This window comes from Varanus komodoensis, unplaced genomic scaffold (assembly GCF_004798865.1).
Source record: "Varanus komodoensis strain SLA01 unplaced genomic scaffold, ASM479886v1 scaffold20_1, whole genome shotgun sequence".
NCBI lineage: Eukaryota > Metazoa > Chordata > Lepidosauria > Squamata > Varanidae > Varanus > Varanus komodoensis.
In genome coordinates this window covers 20,365,820-20,385,361 of record NW_025335587.1, presented here as the reverse complement: position 1 = coordinate 20,385,361, position 19,542 = coordinate 20,365,820, and the positions used below count along the sequence as shown (strand labels likewise).

The following is a 19,542-nucleotide window of genomic DNA, read 5'->3' as shown; positions in this document are numbered from 1 at the left end:
TTTCTAAAATTTTTCCATTTTTGTTCTCGCATGCCAAGAAAGACAAAGAAAATCACGGTGCAACCTCTTGCAGAAAAAACAAAGGAGGACTGGAAGACGATGAGAAAAAGGGGGTGTCCCAAAGGGTTTCCCTTGGCCTGCGGGTGAATTCTGACGGCCCGTGTGGAAAATCGTAGATGCACGTTTTGAAAATGCAGAAGGCCGGCTGGGTTCTGGGGGTCCTCGTCCCTGGGGCCGAACTGTCACCGCTCAGCATATTTTGTCGTTTGGGACTGAGGTGCTCCATCCTGCTGGAAAGGGAAGGGGCCCCCGAGTCGCCTGGCTTTTGCTTTCGTACGAACTCTGTGAATGGAGGGACGCCGCTTTTCCCGGGCTTCCCCTAAATGTCAGCAGCATACCCTGTAAGCTGTATCAGACCAGCCTTCCGCATCTGGACACCCTCCGGTTGCATCCATAATCCCCAGCTGGCTAGGGAGGATGGGAGCTGTAGTCCGACCCATCCAGAGGATGCCGGTGACCAGAGGCCAAAGCAGCGGGTCCGAAACCTCCGAACGGCATTAATCGGGGCCGAGAGCTTTCACTGCTCACAATTCAGCCATAGGAGCGATGGTTCAACTTTTAGTGGGGCGGGCTGAGCAGAAAAGCTGGGGGACCACCAAATCGTGGGCAGTTGGGGGAGGGGGGCAGGACTTTCGTGGGACCCCCCTCCCCGGCTGAAGGATCTGGGTGTCCGCTTTAAATGGCGGCTCATCTCGCTCTCAAAAGCCTGGAGATGTTTCTGTGAGAGTCGGCGGCCACGCGATTCTAGCCATCAGGCAGGGGGGCTTCAGCCGGTGGCTGGTGGCCAGTGGCTGGCGGTGGCCCGGGCTTGAGAGAACCAGCTTGGCCGCTGGAAAGTGGGCAGCCGAAGGGAGAGAGTGCCCCGGGGGTTTTAAGACTGGCTGGTGGGTTCGGGGGCTCCACGGATAAGCCACTTGCTTTTAGGAAACAGCCGCTGCCTAATCCCTCACCATTAGCTTTGCTGGCTGGGGCAGATGGGAGTTGTAATCCAAGAAGTTGCCCACCGCTTCTTGGAGAACAGAAACGGCCATCTGCCCCCTTGCCTTCCACCCTCCCGCCTGGGGGAGTATTTCAGATAGCTAGTGTAAATTTCCATTCGGGCACTGGCCCCGCTGCAGCCGCCCCACACATGTCATGTTGTGGGGGGCAGAATCCAGCAGGGGGTTCCCCAACATGGCTTGAGCGGGGTCATGCGTTGCTGCACGTTCTGGAAAGCGGCTCCTTGGTTCAGCGGGGGGGGGGGGGTTCTCTGAAACATGCGCAGCCAGCGACTGTATCATGGCTGTGGGGAGCCGGGAATCGGGGCAGGAGTGCCATTGCCAGCCCAGAGGAAGCCTCGTGTTCTGGGCTTCCCGTTCTGTACAACTAAATATTGCCGCAGCACTTGGAAGTCAACTGTTCCGCAAGCTGTGAAGGGCTTCGGTGGCAGCTTTCGCCCTTCTTGGTGGCGATTTCCCACGGAGACGGAAAAACTGGGAACCACGGTGCTTTCGGGGTGGAGCAAAGCGGCGTCTCAGCTCGGCCTGCGCCTCGGCGCTTCCCGCTGCACCAAACCCACACCGATCTTGGCCACCCGCCCCTGGCTCTGCACACAGCTGCTCCAAACCTGGATGAGCAGGTTAGGAAAGGAAGTGGCCCCTCGTCCGGGATCCGTGCCCTGCAGAAGCTGCGTGTGCCAAGCCGGGCTCTTGCGCCCGAGCGGAGGGAAGCGGGGGAGGCCGGTCACCGGCTCATGCTGTGAACTGCCCCCAGGAAGGAAGCGCCCTGCACCAAGGAGACGGGGAGGGGGCTGCGACTTATCCTCCAGCACAGAGCAAGGGGGGGCGTCTCCTGCAAAAGCCGCCCAGCCGTCATGCAGAACCGGGGCTGGAACAAAGGGCCACGGCCCGGGGGTCGCTTTCCGCCCCTGCTACTGGAAGGGTTTTTTCCTACGAGCAGAGCATGCAGTTCGGCCCTTTTCCCTCCAAAGTAGGAAAGTCCCCTGCGCCATTCCGGTTTCCCTGCTCGGTGGCTTTGCAGGATTGCACCCATCCTACAGAAAAGAGCGGTGCTCGGCGTGGGCTCCACACCAGTTCAGTCCCTTGAGGGCTCCGTCTCCTCCGGGACTCGGCGACGTTTCAGCACGGGGGAACACCAGCCTGCACAAAACCCAAGAAGAACTCGCGCCGAGATGAAAAGGTGGGGGAAGAGAGGCATCTGCCCGCGTCCCACCCCATCGGCCTTCCTCAGCGTCATCGCAGAGCAGGTGGCGACGAGGAGAAGCCCCGTGCCGCACGGTGGGGGCCTTTCAGGGGCCCCGGCTGCCTCCCGTTCCTAGGATGGTCCGTTTGGCTACCACCGCGGACTGCAAAGGGTCTCCACCCGCGGGTCCCTTCTTGCAAAACCCATGTCCTTCGTGGCCACTCGGGCACTGGAGGTGGCCACAGGGCGAAGGCCGCATCCATCGCTCGCAGGGCTCAGGCCGTGCTAATTCGATTTCAGGAGACCTGGAAACCAAGGTGGGGGCAGGCATTAGTCCAGCTGGCAGCCCCCCATGCAAAATACTGGCCTGTCCAGTGGCTTTTGCACCCAGCTGACTGGCTTAGACAGAGGTAGGCAAGCTGCCTTGGACTGCAAGCCCCAGCAGCGCAGTCAGGGATAATGGGAGCTGGAGTCTCAGACATCTGGAGGGCTGCATCCCGCCCGACTCTGGCCTGGGTCTTGCCACAAAAGCGCCACGTGACGTAACGAAGTTTCCCCTATATTGATATGCATCCCATCACTTTCGCCCAGCGGCCAAAACCACGTTGTGATTTGACTGCAAGCCACGTAACCCCCAGGTCTCCGTCTGCTTCCATTGGCTTGTCCATCAACTGGGGGGGGGGGGTGCTGCACAAGGGATGCAGGCCCCCAGTCTTTCCTTTGGAGCCCCACATTTCTGGCGGGCCCTTTGCCCCACCGCCTCCCATCCAGGGGCACAGATCGTTTCTGCTGTGTCTGACCCCCACCCCCCCATGTTCCTCCAGGGGGAAAGATCCTTTTCCAGACACACGCGAGTTCGGCTGTACAGATTTGCGCTTTCTCTGCTTGCCCGGGCCTGTGCCCCCAGCTTTTCAGCCCTGAGCATCCCCTTCATTGCCTTCGCCGAGCAGCACCTGTGTTTCCTGACTTAAAATTGGGGGCATGCGCCACTTCCCGCCCCAGCAGGTTCCCAGATGTGGCTCTCCAAGGGAACGATGTAAAAAGTAGTAATCAGCCATCCCCCAGAGCGGGCAGAGCATGGCCCTCGCAAAGATCCGCTGGGAGCAGGAAATTCTGCGCACAGCGTCCTCACCCTGGAATCCAAGTGAAAGGTCCAGGACTCCCGTCCTGGGGAGCTTCCCTGGCAGCGACTTCTCTCCAAACATGTTGGACTAGAACTCCAAGGAAAAGAGCCGCTCCTGAAACCCGCTGGGGCGGCCGCTGGCTCACGCGGGCAGCTCTGTGCTAATAAGCCGATGCTTCGACTCTGCATAAGGCAGCTTCAGAAGTTCCTATTGTAACCAGCCTGTTTTTTCAGGACCATGAGGACTAGAACCATTATTTTCATGGGAAGGATTGTAGCGAGGCGCCTGAGCACCGGGCCGGATGCGTGCGCGGGGAGAAAAGATGCCGGCAAAGCTTCTGAAGTGGAGGCGGAGAGAGCTTACCTGCAAAGTTCAGTGAGCAGATGAGGATGATGAGGGTCCCAAGCACAATGGAGAGGATGCTGAGGAACCGGGCCACTCGCCCGAGGCGCCTCGCCCCGTCCACGTCGCCCTGCTGGTGGCTGTTCCTAGACTGGCAGGAAGGGGGAAACGGACACATTTTCATCTTGGGCCAGCGCCGTGCCTGGTCTGTCGCGGTGTTGGGAGCACGGTGCGCGTGGAGGGAAGCCCACGCCCACATCCGGCGCGGGGCGGCAGGGTCTCCTGCCCTCCAGGTCCGTCCCTGAGGGGCATCTGACTGCGTTGCAGCCCGTTTCCGCCGCCCCCGCCCCTTCCAAGGGGCAGGGAATTTGGAGGGCGGTGGCGGATGCTGCCCGTTTCCCTGCTGATAAAAGAGCCGGCAGCGCGTCCCTGGGAGCCCCGGGGCCACTACCCCATGGCCGTCGGTGCAGCCCAGCCTTCCAGCAAGTAGACGCAGCTTTTGGAGACTGGTGTTGCGTGCAAGTGAAGTCATGCCCAGAGGCACTCTTGCAGCCCCTGAAGGGAGAGATCTGTCCCCCCCCCCCCCCCCCCCCCCCCGGGGAAGGGCAGCGTCATTCTTCTGCTCATTTCTTTGCCTGGACTGTTGTGCTTCGTGCCGGTCGTGAGTCCGCCACCTGGTGGCCGAAGCTGTTCCTGCAACCTCCGAACACAGAGCCTCCCCTTTAACTGAAATTGACGGATGCACGCGGAGGAAAGGAATAACCCCAGGCTACGCACCCGTGGGGGCCCCCCAGTACGTGGACTCAGCTTGGGGTGTCTGCCGTTCGTGGTCTTGGAATGACGGCAGTGACGGACAGACGGATGCATATTATTTTTCATACTGTGTTCTAGATCAAAGCACAAGCTGCCTCGCCGAGGCTGTTTCAAACCTTTAAAAAGACAGCCAGTGGGATGTGGCGGTTAAGGTGTCGGACTGGGACTGGCGAGTCCCAGGTCCTCATTCCCACTGGGCCGTGCAAGTTCACAGGGTGCCTTTGGGCCAGTCGCAGACTCTCCTCCTGGCCTACCTCACGAGGTTGTTGTGAGGATAAAACGGAGAGGAGGAAGGCTTGCAAGGCGCCTCAGGTCCCTTGCAGAGAGAAATGTGGGCTGGAGGCAGAATAAATGAAGCAGTGACAGAAAGCATTAAAGCAGCCCAAGTGAAGCGATGTGCAGGCAGGCAATATTTACGGAAGGAGACATTTTGGCAAAAGAAAAATGCCTCAATGCAGAAAGGCTTAAAAGCTTTTATTCCCTGCCGGGTTATCCTTCCACCATGGACAGCTCCTTGCGGGAATCTTCCAGCCCCCCCCCCACCCTTTAATTTGCCTTCTCACAAAAGGGCTGGCGGAGACCCCCGCACCCCCTGCCCGACCCCTCCCATGCCCATGGCCCCCCCTCGCCGGCATCCCCTTTAACCCTTTGCCCACCCAAGGCTCCCCAAGCCATAACTAGCAACAGGCACCTGGGAGAGGCACGGGGTGCCCCGGCGGGTACGAGGCCGGTATGCGTCCCACAACACCCAGCCGTGCTGCCCGGGGTACGCCGGGGGGGGCGGGGTCGGCCGATTTGTTCTGTCTGCTCATAGCGGGCTTTTCTCTGTCTGAATGGGCTTTGCGAAGGCAGATGTGAGGTTTCAGGGGCTGAAGTGGGCCCGAATCTGGAGATGTGGGGGTGTCCTGATGGACGCGTTGCCTCGAAGGGGTTAGTTGCTCGGAACAAGCCGTAGGGCGGAGAGCCCCCCGGAAGCTGAGCAGGGGTGCGAAAAGCCGGCAAGAGTAGAAAAGAGTAGCAGCGGCAACAGGCAAAAATAATACTTATGTAAAGCAGAGGCAACTGCGATTGTTGATAGCGGATTAAGGAATGCTACTGAAGTGAATGATTACTGGGTGTTGATGGCCAGAGTGGAAGGCAGAACGGAAGTGGACGGGTCCTCTGCCCCGCCAGCCCCCCCCCATGGGCTGCCCCCCCCCAGCAACCGCACCCTGGCGGTCCCTGCCAGCCGGGTATGTGCTGCAGCCCCATCTGTGGCCACCACGCCTCGCAAGCCTCGTTCTTTCAGCCCGGGTCCCTGCAGCGCTCCCTGTGCTCCACAGCGGGGGCTGGCTCTGAGAGCCCCCCCGGCCCCGTCCCTGAGAGCAGGGGCCGTCTGGTGAGCTGTGCCGTCCCGCCCGGCCTCCCTGCCCCGGCCCGTCTGTTTCTGGATAAAGCCACTATTGCTGGGGGGCACGCAGACCCGGCTGTGTGGGGACTTGGGGCGTGGAGAGGCGGTGGTTGAAAAGAAAGGCCAGCTCGCCATGCTCAGAGGCACTCTTGGTGAATGCCGACCCGGCTCCCGGACTGAGCGTGGGGCAGTCCCGAGGGAGCGCTGCAAAACGCCCAGCCGAGTTTCCTCCCTTCTGCAGCCAGGATGGGGAGGGCGCAGCCCTCTGGGTGTGGCTGGGCTGCAGCTCCCATCAGCCACCCCTGTTGGCTGTGCCGCCTGGGGATGATGGCCATTGCGGTCCCTCCACATCTGGAGAGCCGCCCATTCCCCACCTCTGTCCTGAATCCCCGTGGCCTTCGCCATGTTGGACTGCCCCTCCCATCTTCCCCAGCCCTCAGCTGTGCTGGCTAGCAATGTTCTGGAGGCCAATCATCCCCGTTCCCCGTTGTTTTCTAAGGAAAACCTGCAGTCCAGCGAATCTTGCAGGCGCCAGGTTGTGAACGCCTGCGGTGGAGGGCCAGAAAAGGCTGCCTGAGACGGGGAGAGTGGAGGAAGGAAGAGAGTGAAAGAAGGGCGCACTCCTTCTCATATAATATTAAATGGGATTATTTGGCAGTGGATTCCAGAGAGATGAAAGCGATTACTTCTTCGGGCACTGCATAATTAACGCACCCGGACACTTTGCTGTAGCGAGTTCGGTGCCCACGGGCTTCGCCTGAGGCATGCTCGCAGTGGGGAGCTGAGTAGCCACGGTAGTGAAATGGAGCTTCCATTGGCCGGAGCAGTCTATCCCCGATACCGGGGCTGCTGCAGGAGGAACTTGTGGGAGGGGCTCCTGCATTCGAGAGGCTTTGGTTGTCCCCTGTGGACAGCAGCACTCTGTCCATGCTCAGGGGTGTGTTTCTTGATCGTTACATAGCATCCCTGTCTGTTCTCCATTCACGCAGAGGCTTTCCCTTTCGCTGTGCACCCTGCCTCAAAATTCCGCCCGACAAAAGCCGCCCACAACAAACCCCCTTGTCCTGGCCCCATGAGGAGAAAATGGGAGGCCGGCCGTCTCTGGAGAGATCCAGAAGCAAACAAGAGTCGCCTCGTTGGCTCCTCACCCCTCGGCTGTGGCTGATCCCCAGGGCAGCTAGGAAAACGGGCAGCTGAGGAAGGGGCTTTTCTGAACACGGATGACCCGCCAGAAGCGGGGAGAACAGCACCCCCTCAGCCGCCAGCCTGGTTCGGCTCAACCTCCAGCATAGCCCCCTTGCCTGGAATCCAAGCGTGGCTCGTCGAAGCCCCGTTCCTTTCCGTGGATCTGCTCTAAACAGGACTGGGGCTGGGCTCCCCACACTTTCTGCTTTTAAAACGACAAGGCAAGCCGCGTCGTCCAGAAACGCAGTTCCGAATCTGCGACAGCTCAGTTTCTTGCCAGGCCGAAACATGCGAGTTTTCGAGACGGCCAGTTCATTTCGCGAGGCAGAGCCAGCTTGGGGGGGAGAGGAGGAGACGGTGCTTGTTGTTGGGGTCATCCAGTCTGATCGTCCAAGCTGGACGCCCACGCTGGGGCTTAGAGATCAGCAGCTCTCCCCCCCCCCCACAGCAACGCCCCACCCGCTCTTTATACCGCCTCACCTGGCGAAGCAGGTGCGGAGCTCTCCGAAGTGGAGAGCTGTGTGAGCTTCTATTCGGCCTCACCAACGTATTACACGAATAATTTCGGGACCTGATATCTGAAAGACCCTTGAGCTTCTTTTTATGGGTGCTGACATGACTCAGTGATAACCCCCCCCAGCTCCCCACGGATTCCAGCTCCCCTCCTCTCCCCGCTCCCCTTTCCCAAACTCCGCGCCAGAGCTTTTTGGAATCAAACGCCAAGCCCCGATTCTGCCAAATCCTCGGCAAAGTTTGCTCCGCGGTTCGCGGCGCCCGCTCTTTCGTGCTGATGCGGATCCGGCTGAACCGGGGGCGTCTCGGGGCTTCATCCCGGCTGCCCTCGCCCATCGGCGCCTTCCCGGAATTTCGCGAGCGCCGTGCTACGTCCGAGGGGCATTTGGGAGGGGGGCGCGGCCCGCCGCCCCTCTCGCGCCCCCTCCCCGTTCACGCCGCCTGCCGAGGAGGAGGAGGTGCCCCTGGAGGCGGGGGGACGCGCGGCCGCTCTCGCCTGCGCCCAGGGCGCACGGGGGCCCTCGGAGAAGCGGGCCGTGCGCCCTTGCGCTCGGCGCCCCCCCGGAGCCCGGAGGAGCCCGCCAGGGGACGCGGGCGGCGCTTACCATGATGGAGAAGACCAGGGCCAGGATGTTGATGGGCCAGACCGGGCAGAAGCACGAGAAGATGGCCAGCGGCAGGTAGTCCCTCGAGCGGCCGGGCTCGTGCAGGTTGGACGCGGTGGCCGTGGACGAGGCGCGCCCCAGGCTGAGCCGCGACGGCGAGAGCGAGGTCGAGCGCGAGCGCGGCTCCAGCTGCCCCTCGGAGCTGGCCTGGTAGGGGCCGACGTGGGGGCCGTTCCTCTCCGCCGCCCCCGCCGCCAGCGCCCCGTCGACGGCCGAGAAGGACTTGGAGAGGCGGGCGCCGCCGCGCGTCAGCAGCTTCTCCGTCTCCTGCGCCTCGGCGGCCGGGGGGCCGCCCTGCAGCGCCTTCGCCGGGTGCGCGTCCGTGGCGAGGTCCATGCCGCGCCTCGCCTCGCCGCGCCTAGAAGCTCATGGCCCGGGCGGCGGCGCGGCGCGTGGACGGGGCGCGGCGAGCGGGAGGCGACCGCCGCGCCGCGGGTCCCCGGGGCGGCTCCCTCCGTGCCCAGGGCTTCCCGGCGCCTGCGCTGCGCTGCGCTGCGCTCGCCCGCCCGCGTCCCAGCCGGCCGGGTCTCGCCCTCCGCTGCGCTCGCCGCCGTCTCCAAGCGCTCTTTGGCAACTTTGCGCAGCGACCGTCCGAGGGGCCGCCCAGGCTGCATGTGAGCTCATGGGGGGAGGGCGGAGCCAGCCAGCCCCCCCGCCAGTCGCCAGCCCCAGCGGAGCCCCGGGCGGCTCTGCGGGCACGCGCGGCGGCGGCGGCGGGATGCGCCGGGCGGCGGCGGCGGGGGTGCGGGCGCGCCGTTGCTCGCGGGAGGCTGCCTCTGGCCGACGCCTTTCCAGCGCCAAGCCCCCGTTCCCTCGCCCCCTGGCAGACGCCGCCCCACGGGATGCCGCCCTGCCAAGGTAAGAGGGACCGGGGCGGAGGCTGAGCTCCCTTCTCCCGCTACGGCAACACTCCCCGCGCTTCTGCCCTGAGCCCGGCGCGGCTCCACCGGCGCCTCGCTCGCGGTTCGTCGTGGCCCGTCCCTGGTTCATAGAACTGGCTGGCCCCGATCCGCAGGGCCTCTGGGCAGCTCTCGGTTGCCTCCTAACACACACGGATCTTCCCTGGTACCGTTTTAGGAGGCCCCTCTGTGTGCGTGGTTGGCCTCTCTGTCCCCCCACCCCCATTCATTCTTCCTTCCAGTCGTGCACGGGATTGAGACAGCGCCCCCCTGCTGCGCCCACAAAGTGCTTGGCCAAAGCATCCCTTGGCCTTGCTTGGGGACTTCTGGGCCACCTGCCTGGCCGCAGGACGCGGCCTTCTGGCTGCCAGACCCTGCCCTGCCCTGCCAGTCGCCAGTCGCCGGGCCAGGCCATGCTAGCGAAGAAGGACCTGTGGGGCAGAGCAGCGCTGAGCCCCCAGATCGGCCCTCGGCTGCTTCACAAGCACCTCGACGAAGCTTGCATTAAGGAGCGACACCCCCCCCCCCGGGGCCGAAGGGTGGCTTCTCCACGCGAAGTCAGCATTCACAGCGATCGCTAAGAGAAGAAGCTGATTAATAACGGCTAACAATGTGTGGTCATGATTAATGCTGCGGAATAATTGCTAGGCACAGTTAAGAACAGTTAATCCTTGGCCTTTTGCAGCTGGCCGTGGCGATGCCTGCCGAGACGCTTGCCTCGCCTTTGCCCCCCCCGCCCCCGCCCCCGCCCGGGGCCCATTTTGCTCTTCCAGGCAAGGAGGAGAGGCCGGAGACCGTATGGTGAGCGCCGAGCGCCACCTTGCGGGAGCCGTCAAAACCACCCAAGCCTGGAGCGTCTGGCTCGTTGGAAGAAGAAAACCTGGATGGTCTTTCCTTCCCCTTCCCCACCAGTGAGGCTCGCGCGATTTCATTTAGAGATTGGGTACCGTTCTCTCCGCAGGAGGGAAACACGTACAAATTGGAAGCTCGCCTGGCTCCGCAACATGGGCCCAGTTCCAAAGATCCACAGATGCAGCAACAGACTTTCCCTCAGGTGCTTTTTTGCCTGTGAATAAAACTGTCCGGAGCAACACTATTCCGGTCCCGCCTCCACCCCTTTTTCGTGCACATTTGCCAAACAAGATTGCCTTGCAGAGCAAATTGCTTTTCAGACCCTCCCCTCTGTATTCATCCGGCTTTTCAACACCTCCAGCTCTTTCAACCTGGCTTTTTCCAGAGGGACTAGAACTCCCATCATCCTCAGCCACCATAAGTTAGAGGGGATGAGAGTCATAGTCGCATCATCTGAAGGGCACGGCCGCTTCTTTCCTTTTTAAAGAGCGCCTCCGTAGCTTTTTCACGGCTCCGCTGCCTTCTTTACACGCCTGGTTTATCCACCGCTGCCGTGTCAGACGGTGCGCCTGAGCCTTGGTTTGCATGTTCACATGCACACATGTTCAGCCTCCCCCGATCATAGGTAGCCATGTCATCCCATTAGGAGAAAACAAAGCCAAACAGGAAACCCACAGAGTGGACAGTGCTTTTATTAGGAGACACGCAAACACCACAAAAGGTCAGGCGAGCTTCCAGATTCCACAGACCTCTTGCTCTTCGCACAGTCGTGCAAACCCTTCCAGCTGCGTGGCGGTGGGTGTCGCCCGTTTCCCCACGAGTGGAAACCGGCCCACCAGGATCGAGCACAGACAAAGCCTTGTACACGGTTTGCTTTCAGCTGCTGAGTGGAGCATTGGGATCGCGACTCCCAGCACCCCTGACCCCTGTGTGCTGGCTGGGGCTGGTGGGAGTTGCAGTCAACCACAACTGCCAGTTCTGCCTTGTTTAGGGGAAGTCACCCAACGGTCTCTTGGTGCCCCACCTCTAAATCCGCCCCACACCGCAGATCAACTCGGAAGTAAGTTGCATTGAGCCCGGTGGGTTTTACTCCCGGGCGTCCTCTGAGAATGACAGCTGGGTGGTTTCACATCTAATTCATGGCAGAATTCGTGTGTCACCTCTCAATCTTCCCCCGGCTGATTCCACACCCGAGCAGACCGGTGAACAAAATCGCAGCGTGGCTCTGGTTCTCATTTCTTTATTTTTCTTCCTTTCGGTCCTGCCCTTTTCCCGCTCCCGAAGAAGCCCCTGGGCTTGCCCGTGCCATTCCCACAACATCTCCGTGAGGTCAGCCAGGCTGAGGGTCCAGCACTGGCCCGGAGGCCCCCGGCGAGCTGTCGTGCCAGGCACGGACTTGAACCCGCGTTTCTCGGGTTTTCCTAGGGAGCATCAGAGACCAGAGAGTCACACCTTTAAAACCTGTCGCTGAATAGGAAACAACGCCGGCTATAAGAGTTTGTGGCTCTATCACAGGCCTATTTTACCCTCCCTTGGCTGGGGATAATGGGTGCTGGGCTGGGCCCAGGTTGGGGAATGCCTGGGTGCGTGTTAAAAGCAATAAGACAGGAAGGGAGCGAAACACGCAGACTCAGAGGCTGTTCTCATTGACAGTGGCTCTGGAGCGCTTCTTGGATTTGAAACCATATTCGTTTCAGTGACGGGTCAAGGACAACGTATTTGTGGGAAATGCAGGATAATGGCTGTAAATCAAACGGCGACCTGTCGATGGACAGCGGAAGCATCCCAGCTTCGGTGTGGCAGGAAGGCAGAGTCCCAGTCTGAGAAAGAAGCCCAGAAGTGCGGACAACGGGATGCTTTCTATTTACAAAGACGGGCGGCAGCTTTCCTGGGGCACAGCCTGCGAAGGCCCAGAGGCATCTTCTGAAAAACCGCCGGCGCCCGCTGACTCGCGAGTAAGCCCTGACGAGGCCGTCTGCAGGTTTCGAAGGTGCAAACTTAAGGCAACATCAGGAAACCGTTGGACCGCCAAAGGATGGATGGGGGCTTCCGTTGTGCAGGGTGGCCCCGAGAGGATCGTTTGGGGGTGACATGGACACCCGCAGCCCCATGGCTTCCCTGTGAGACACCGTCGCCTGCGTGAGGTCGCATGTCCCGCACGGGGACCCTTACTGCCCGAGCAACTCATCCAGCGATCGGCGGAAGGGTCTCTCCAGCTCAGTCCAGCATCCCGAAGATACACTCATCTCGTTTCCGTATTTGGGGTCACAGGGCTGTTGTTATAATTAGGGTCTCTCTATTCAGCGATGGAAGACACACTGCTTTCCAGATGTTGGCAGACATCTACTTCCAACACCCCCGGCTGGCCAAGCCAGTGGGTTTTCCCATTCCCCCAACTTCTGCCACAAGCGGTTAGGGCTGTGCCCCAAGGAGCTTACAGTTTAAACACTGCACCCCTGAAACTCCCGTGATTTCTGCCCTGTATTTCGGTTCCTTACACAGTGCCTCTGTTTGGCTAGTTGAAAATGTGTCCTATTTTCTATATTTTCTTGGTAACATTGTAAACATGTCAATTAGAATGCAATATGAGTAACGAGTGAGAAAGAAAGAAAAGAAACAGAACGGAATCTCTCAGGCGCCAGGCATATATCGCAACCCTTAAAAGACCCGTCCCCCAAAATGGACCCGATCCGACGGCAGTTCAGACAGCCATTACCTTGGGCGGCAGCGGCGGCGGCTGCTCTGGCCGGCTTGGTCACCCTGGGAGGAGAGGGCCTTTAGAAAATTCCATATTCCCAAGGGAGAGGCCCGGGGTGACGGCTTCGGAGGTCGGCCATGCGTCTTTGGTGGCAGGCGGCCTGGCCCAGGGGGGGCCTGCTGCCCCCGGGGTGATAAGCCAGCCCAGGAGGGCAACTGCCCTCTTGGGGGCTTTCGTGGAGGCGCTGGAGCGACGCTTCGGGGGGGCCCGGAAGCGGGGGTGCCTTCGCACAGCTGGGCTCCTGCGGCAGCGGGAACAGGCCGGGCGGGTCGCCGCTGCAGCGGCACTCGGCGTGGGCACAGGGCCACCGGGCCGGGGGGGCGGAGCGCAGCGACCTGGAGAGCGAGGCGATCCGGTGGATGGCCCGGCGCAGCGTGGCGATCTTGGAGAGCCGCTTGCCCGCCAGGTCGTGCCGGAGGGCCAGCCGCAGGGCGTTGAAGGCTTGGTTGTAATCCAGGATCCTCCGGCGCTCGCGGACATTGGCTGCCACGCGGCGGGCCTTGGAGCGCGTGGGCCGGGCTTTGCGCCGCGGCTTGGCCTGCTCCGTGGCCCCGGGGTGGGCCGCCCCCTGGCAGGGCTGTGGGAGACGCACGTCCCACGTGGAGGCGCCCGGCGGCCCTTCTCCCCAGGAGCCGCCTTCGCCCCGGCGGCCGGCTGCAGCGCCAGGCATCACTCCAACGAGCTCGGCCCCGAGCGGGGAACTTGCCCGGTGCCCCTCGCTGGCTGCGCCCTCTTCCGCCTCTTCACTCCCGCAGGCTCAGGCTTAATTGCAGCGTTGCGGAGACCTGTCCCGGGTTCCCTTTTTATGACCGGCCTCCAGGTATCCGGCCTAGCACAGGAAGGAGCATGCAAAGACACCGTGGCCGGCCTCCCTGTCCACTCCCAGGTTGGCCGGGCACAGGATGAGCCTGTCGGCGCATCCGTCAAGGCAGCGGGTTGTCACCAGTTTGATTTGTTAGGGGGCTGTGGCATCCCAGCGGGTTTTCAGCGCTCTCAGATCTTCTGCTCCAGATTGGTTGCATGGGTTTTTTCTTAATTTTTAAAGGAAAGGCCAAAAAAAAAAAAAAAAAGGTAATGCTAATCATGCAGGGTGAAAAGTTAGGGGGACGGAGTGGAACTTGGGAGATTCGGGGTCCCAGCCCCACAGCCGTCTGTCCGTCCCCTGCAGCCAGGAAGTTCATGGAGCGACTGGGGCCACGAACTTGGGCAAATGTGCATTCCACCCCTCCCCCCGTCGTGTATAATCTGTCCCCAAATGCTAATTTTCATTTTCTAGCCCAGCGGAGAAGAGAAGCATTTTTCTCCTGCTCCTCTTCTTCTATTTTTTCATTTTTTTGTGCAGCTAAATTTGGGTCCAGTCCTGGAAAGAAAGAAAAATGGTCCCAAGCGCAGATCATTCACGGCTGCCTGGGATTCTATTTCTGGCCTGCTTCTTCCCCGCCAGGGAGCCCAAATTGGTGTTCAGGGTCCTCTCCATTGGCGGCCTCACATCAACCCTGTGAGGTAGGCCAGGCTGAGAGTCAGTCAGTGACTCAAAGCCCCCCAGTGAGTTTTGGGTCTTCCTCTTCACGCTAATTACTTCCCCACGATGGTCTTACATGGCTCTCCTGGGAGATTTCACCCTGCAGCTGAAATCCGCGGCCCACCTGAGCAGAGGAAAATTTTGGCCCCCTTCGAGTCCCAGGCCTGTATCCACAAGTTGCTATGGTTTCAATGTCTGTGCAACAGGTCGAAATCCAGCTGGTGCAGATAGCGCACTACCGGATGGGTGTTGGTATTTTTGGACCAGATTGGCCGCGATGCACAGCCAGGCCGGAATTTGAAGGCGCTTTCACGTGTAAACAACATTTCTTTCCCTGCACCTCCGCCTGTTCTCTCTGAAAAGGTTTGGAGTGGGAGGGGGGTGACATGGCCACCCCCTCCCCACCAAGCTGCAAGATGCAGGGAATTTGCTCCGGGGTCTCAGTGACCCCCCTGCCCCCGGCCGAGGAAGGAAGCGAGTCAGGAGACAGATCTGGGCAGGTGATAAAAGGTACCCGCAGCTTTTTCCCTGCCTGTCCTTGCAGGATTAGTCCTGGACTAGCTGCTGGCCTTCTCTGGCTCTCCCGATGGGACCCGTGGGAACAGAAAGCGCTTCCAGGGTTAAGTTCACTTTGTCCAAATGAGTGACGCTTGTCCAAAAAGGAAAAAAAAATCTGAAAATACGTAGTATCTCCTCATATATTTCTCCTCATCCCTGCAATTTCGGTGTTGCAATTCTGCCTGGCCCGCAGAGTGTTGTTACTGCAAAGGGTCAGAGTGTTTCACGTTGGAACCCGAATTGCGTTCGCAGGCGCAATCCGATCTTTTCATTTCTGAGCGGATCGCTCCATCGCAACCTCCCAGCAAGCGCAAATTTGGAGGGATAACTCCGTTCACACGACAGACGGCTGGAGGGCGCAGAACCAGGGAATCCAGAAGTGACTGGGATGATATTTTTCTCACGCCCAGTCCCGGGTGCATATAGCCCCAAAAACTCAGGAAAAGGACAAAGCAGACCAGACCAGAGGAATTGTCCTCCGGAAATGTTGCTCAGGGAACTGGAGCTGCAATTTTGCACACATTTGCTTGGGATTCAGAGGGGCTGACGCTGGCAAACCCACGTGGCTTGAAGGCGAGAAGGCGTGTGCACTCTGTTTTGGAAGACCCGGGTTCAAATCTCACTCAGTCATGGAAACTCACTTGGCTGACTCCGGGCTTTTCGCTGCCTTGCAAGCTAACCCACCATGTTGTGGAGATAAAAAGTGGCTTATTTATCCCACTTTGGGCTCCCTGGGGGAAAGACAAGATACATGTTGAGGAAATCAAGAAGCAAGCAATCCGACTGAGGTGTATTGAATGGCACGGCATGGCTGCAAAGCTGTACCAACCAGATGTTCTCCAGATGTGTCGGACTGCAACTCCCATCATTCTCACCAAGGCCAGGAAAAGCTCCCCGTGCGTTTCCCTGGGACTGACTCGGCATCGGCTGTCAGCTTCCAGCTCGGTGGGGAGGTGTACCCACGCCAGCTTTTAGACTGAGCTTTGAAGGAGCTGTGCATTTGGTGCTTGGGACGCCCCCCTTTCAGGTGGTCTGGATGCACTGCCCAACTGGCCCTGCGCTGCTTGGCCTCCACTGGATCGAGCCCCACTGGCCGTGACGGCCGTGACTGGGAAGGGCCTTGCGGGGAGCTTGGCCTCGTGAGCGGGCAAGGATCCGCAGGGTTCTTCCCGTCCGGAGACGGTGCGGCCACCTTGACGGATGCCCTGCCCTCTGCCGGGATGGAAAGGCCGGGCGGAATCCCGTGAGAGGGAAAGGAAGGGGCCCTCCTCGGCCTCTTCGGGCAGACAAAGGCCCCGCCAAGCTATGGGAGTTTGGGCGGCAAATGTCCCAGGACTGCCAGCCCCCCGACCCGGAATGTAAGTAGGATGGCACCCCACATCACTGCGGGCCGGCCCGTGCCAGCCCCCCAGCACCCACCCCCCGAGAGGGGCGTTCTCGGCCCGCCTCCGCGGCGCGTTGGACCCGTCGTGGCAATGGCTGTCTGTGCGGCTGCCCTCCCTCCCGGGCCGTTTGAAGGCCCTGCTGCCGGGCCGTGGGGCAATCGATCATTCCGCCGTCTCCGTGCTCCGAGCGAGGGAAGGGACTTCAAAGGGGGGCGGGAGAGCCGGGGCGTACCTTCCGGGGCTCGCCTGCCCGGCCTCTCCGGGGCTGGAATCTCGCCTCGCCAAGGGGCCCCGTTTCTGTGGGTCAAAATTAATAGTTAGCCAGACACGCCGGGGCTGGGGGGCGGTGATTTAAAGCCGCGGCCAGGTGCTGTGTGGAGGTGCTTATTAGCGTGGAGAGCGGGGTGGGCTGGCCGGGTAAAATTCCTTCCCTGGAAGGCAGGTGCCCCGCCGGAGGGTGCGGAACGGGGCGTGAACGCAGTGCCCCCCCACTCTGGTAGACTGCTGCTGGACAGGGAGGGTCTCTTTGAGCATCACACACTCCCGGACAGTGAAGTGCCCGACATTTTGCAGCCGAAACATTGTGTGAGAGGAAAGGAGCTGGAAGGCTGGGGGGAAGGAGCACAATGCTTCAGAGAGGACCCCCCCCAACCCCCCCCCCAGCCCAGTGAGCATGGCACATGCTCACCCGGCCGGCCGGAGAGTCCATGGACTCTGGGGACGGAATGGCACTCCCTCTGCGAGGGTGTGGCTGGCGGGAAGCCGGGCCAGGAGGAAGTGTTGCCCGCGGTGCCATTTCGTCATGCTTCGGGGCTAGAGAGGTTCTCCGATCCCCCCGCATGTTTTGGGCTGCTGTCCCCCCCAAACTGCTTCAGGAGGGGATTTTGGGGGGCCCACATGCAGAAGGGTTGCTGGCCGGGAGCGGCGCCCAGCTCGTGGGTTGTGCCGGTCGGGACCGGGACGGGGTTTCGGCATGTGGGCTGCCTGCCCGAGGGGGGGCGCGGACGGGGAGGGGCGCCTCTGCTCAGCCTCCCCCAAGCCCCGTTGATTTATCGCCTCTCTTCCACCGTGGCAGCCCAAGGCGTGGCAGGCCGGGCGCTGGGGGGCAGGGGCGGCGCCGTCTCGGCACGCCATAAATCTCGTTGCGCGGAAAAGCCCTCGCTCCCCCCCCGCCATGGCTGTGGGGCGGGCGAAGGGTGGCTGCAGGCACAGAGGGGCGGGAGAAGGAAAGGGTCGGGCACAGCCCAGCAGGACCTCGATCCGCATTCTTGGTTTTCAAACACTTTTTAAAAACTTTGCACATCAGCTGAACCTGCCCGGATGCCAACAGGGCCCACCTAGCCACCCACCCCCAGTATACTGTTTCCAGCAGAGGACAGTCCGATGTCCTTGGACGCGTAACAGGAAGGGAAGAACTGCCGCAGCCTCTTATATCCTCTTTGCGGTGTACTGCCTCCGAAATTGAGATTCTCTTAAGACTGGGATCACTTTATTTTCAAAATCAGAAGCAAAACTGAGAGTTTTCTTGCCCCTTCGTTTTGATTGCGGGCAAGGAGTGAATTTGGATTCACATGCAAGGAAACAAAAATGGGCACGTGCATTTGCGGAAGGCTAAGTGAGCAGATGGGAGTTGGAGTCCAACACATCCAGAGGCCTGGGGAAGACTGCCCCAGAGACCCGTTGGGGGAACCACCATTTTCGAGCTCGCCCACATTCTCTGAAGCTTCTGAATGGGAAAAATGCATCGTTCTCTACATTCATTGGCTGAGGCATAAAAATGAGGGTGTTTCGTTTTTTAAACGTGTGCGTTTCGACTTGCACATCCAAAAAACTCCGTGCATTTTCCCGACACTGTTGCAGATGTGAGGAACTAGGGCCCCGATTTCTCGGGAAAAATCACGCCTGTTCGCATTCAGCGTTGCAGCCGGGCTGCCAGCTTGGGGACCCGTGAAACGGGGGTGCAGGTCCCCACGGGGCCCAATCCAGCAGTCCTAGGACCCGCCACCTTCCCTCTCTCAGCCTAGCCTACCTTGCAGGGCTGCCGGGGAGACAGAGCTTGGCGCTCGCAGCCCTTGTGCCTGGCGGGAAGGGAGGGAAGAAGCCAGAGCATGCAGGAAATGAGGGTATTTGCCGCCTCCTGCCTCTGTCCTGCCCCCTTTTCCTCCTGCGTGGGCGTCCCCGGGGTGAACGGTGGCCTCTGTGCCCCTGCGGACGTCCGGGAATGTGGGTGCCCACGCGTGAGTGGCGGCCTGCAGCCCGCAAGGGCTAAAAGTGGCCGTCGCAAGACTCCCCGGCTCTGGGTGGGCCCAGCGGTTCAAGCAGCGTGATGTGGGCCACGCAGGTGCCCTTTCGCCGCATCCCACGCCGGCTGAGCTCAGCGCTGCGGCTTCGGAGCTGCCCCCCCGCCATGCCAGCTGACGTGGCAGCCACATGCTTCTCACAGGAAGCTCCCCCCAGCGGACCACACGCCAGCCGAGCTGCATGGCGACGCATCCGGGACCGGGGGGGCAGGCCTGGGGAAGGCGTGGGCGACTCGTGCTTTGGCCGGCCGGCGACGGCCACGGGGGCAGTAGGCCGCGGCATCGAGGGGGCCAGCCGTCGCCCCGTCCGGCCATGGCAACATCCCCACGGCTCTTTTTGAGTGTGCCAAACCTATCAAGGCCTCCGACGGCCAGGAGCTGAGCCCCGTTTCAGAGAAATCCCCCGGGGATGGAACTGGAGCCTTGCATGGGGCCAACGGCAAAGGGGCCCTGTCAACACCGAGCTCCTTTCAACTCGAGGCTAAAAAAGTACACGGCTTAGGTGAGGCCTGTCGGTCTTTCAGAATGGGGCAAAACGGCACACTTCTGGGGAACCGCAGAAAAACCGGTGGCTGGGCAAGAAGGCACGGGCAGCGGCGGAACCTGGGAGCGGCTGGATGAGCCCCCGCCAGGCCCAGTAGGACATGAGGGCCAACACACCGTAGTACTTCGCAAGGAACACAAATTGCTGAGAGACTGCCCCACCCCCTGCGCCCGAAAGGAAACCGCTTCTCTCGGGCCGATCTGCCAGCCGAGGAAACGAAAGTCGCGCAGGGGCGCCACGTGGGGGCTTGTGCCGCCCCCTCGGTGGCGCCATGCGGGGCCCAAGGGAGCAGCGGCTGCCACGCGTCGCCCGGCCGAATTTTGCACGGGGGGGGGGCGGTCCAGGGAGACACGCAGCCCCTGTCCACGGGGCCCGGTCATCGCTCGCCCTCCCGGGGGATCGGGCGCGCCACGGGAGCCGCGCGGCCGAGCACGACAGTGAAATGAACGGG

The 19,542-nt window shown here is 61.1% G+C and overlaps 2 protein-coding genes across 2 annotated transcripts; both read right to left on the bottom strand.

Annotated features, from left to right (window-relative positions):
- Positions 1 to 758: 758 nt before the first annotated feature.
- On the bottom strand, positions 759 to 8,609 carry TRARG1 (trafficking regulator of GLUT4 (SLC2A4) 1). Its single transcript, XM_044430412.1, has 3 exons — positions 8,214 to 8,609; positions 3,729 to 3,858; positions 759 to 889 (listed from the first exon to the last, which is right to left on the bottom strand). The coding sequence occupies exons 1-3, from the start codon at positions 8,607 to 8,609 to the stop codon at positions 759 to 761; spliced, it is 657 nt and encodes a 218-aa protein (XP_044286347.1).
- A 4,192-nt stretch (positions 8,610 to 12,801) lies between these two features.
- Positions 12,802 to 13,452, bottom strand: BHLHA9 (basic helix-loop-helix family member a9). Its single transcript, XM_044430411.1, has one exon. It carries the CDS (start codon positions 13,450 to 13,452, stop codon positions 12,802 to 12,804), a length of 651 nt encoding a protein of 216 aa, XP_044286346.1.
- Positions 13,453 to 19,542: the final 6,090 nt, after the last annotated feature.

Excerpts from the sequence above, each read along its gene's own strand:
- TRARG1 (XM_044430412.1), bottom strand. The coding sequence starts at position 8,609 with ATGGACCTCGCCACGGACGCGCACCCGGCGAAGGCGCTGCAGGGCGGC. Across the intron at positions 3,859-8,213 it reads CCCTGGTCTTCTCCATCATG|TCTAGGAACAGCCACCAGCA; the intron begins GTAAGCGCCGCC and ends CCTTCCTGCCAG. Across the intron at positions 890-3,728 it reads CTGCTCACTGAACTTTGCAG|CGGCCAAGCTGGTTCTCTCA; the intron begins GTAAGCTCTCTC and ends CCCACTTTCCAG.
- BHLHA9 (XM_044430411.1), bottom strand. The coding sequence starts at position 13,452 with ATGCCTGGCGCTGCAGCCGGCCGCCGGGGCGAAGGCGGCTCCTGGGGA.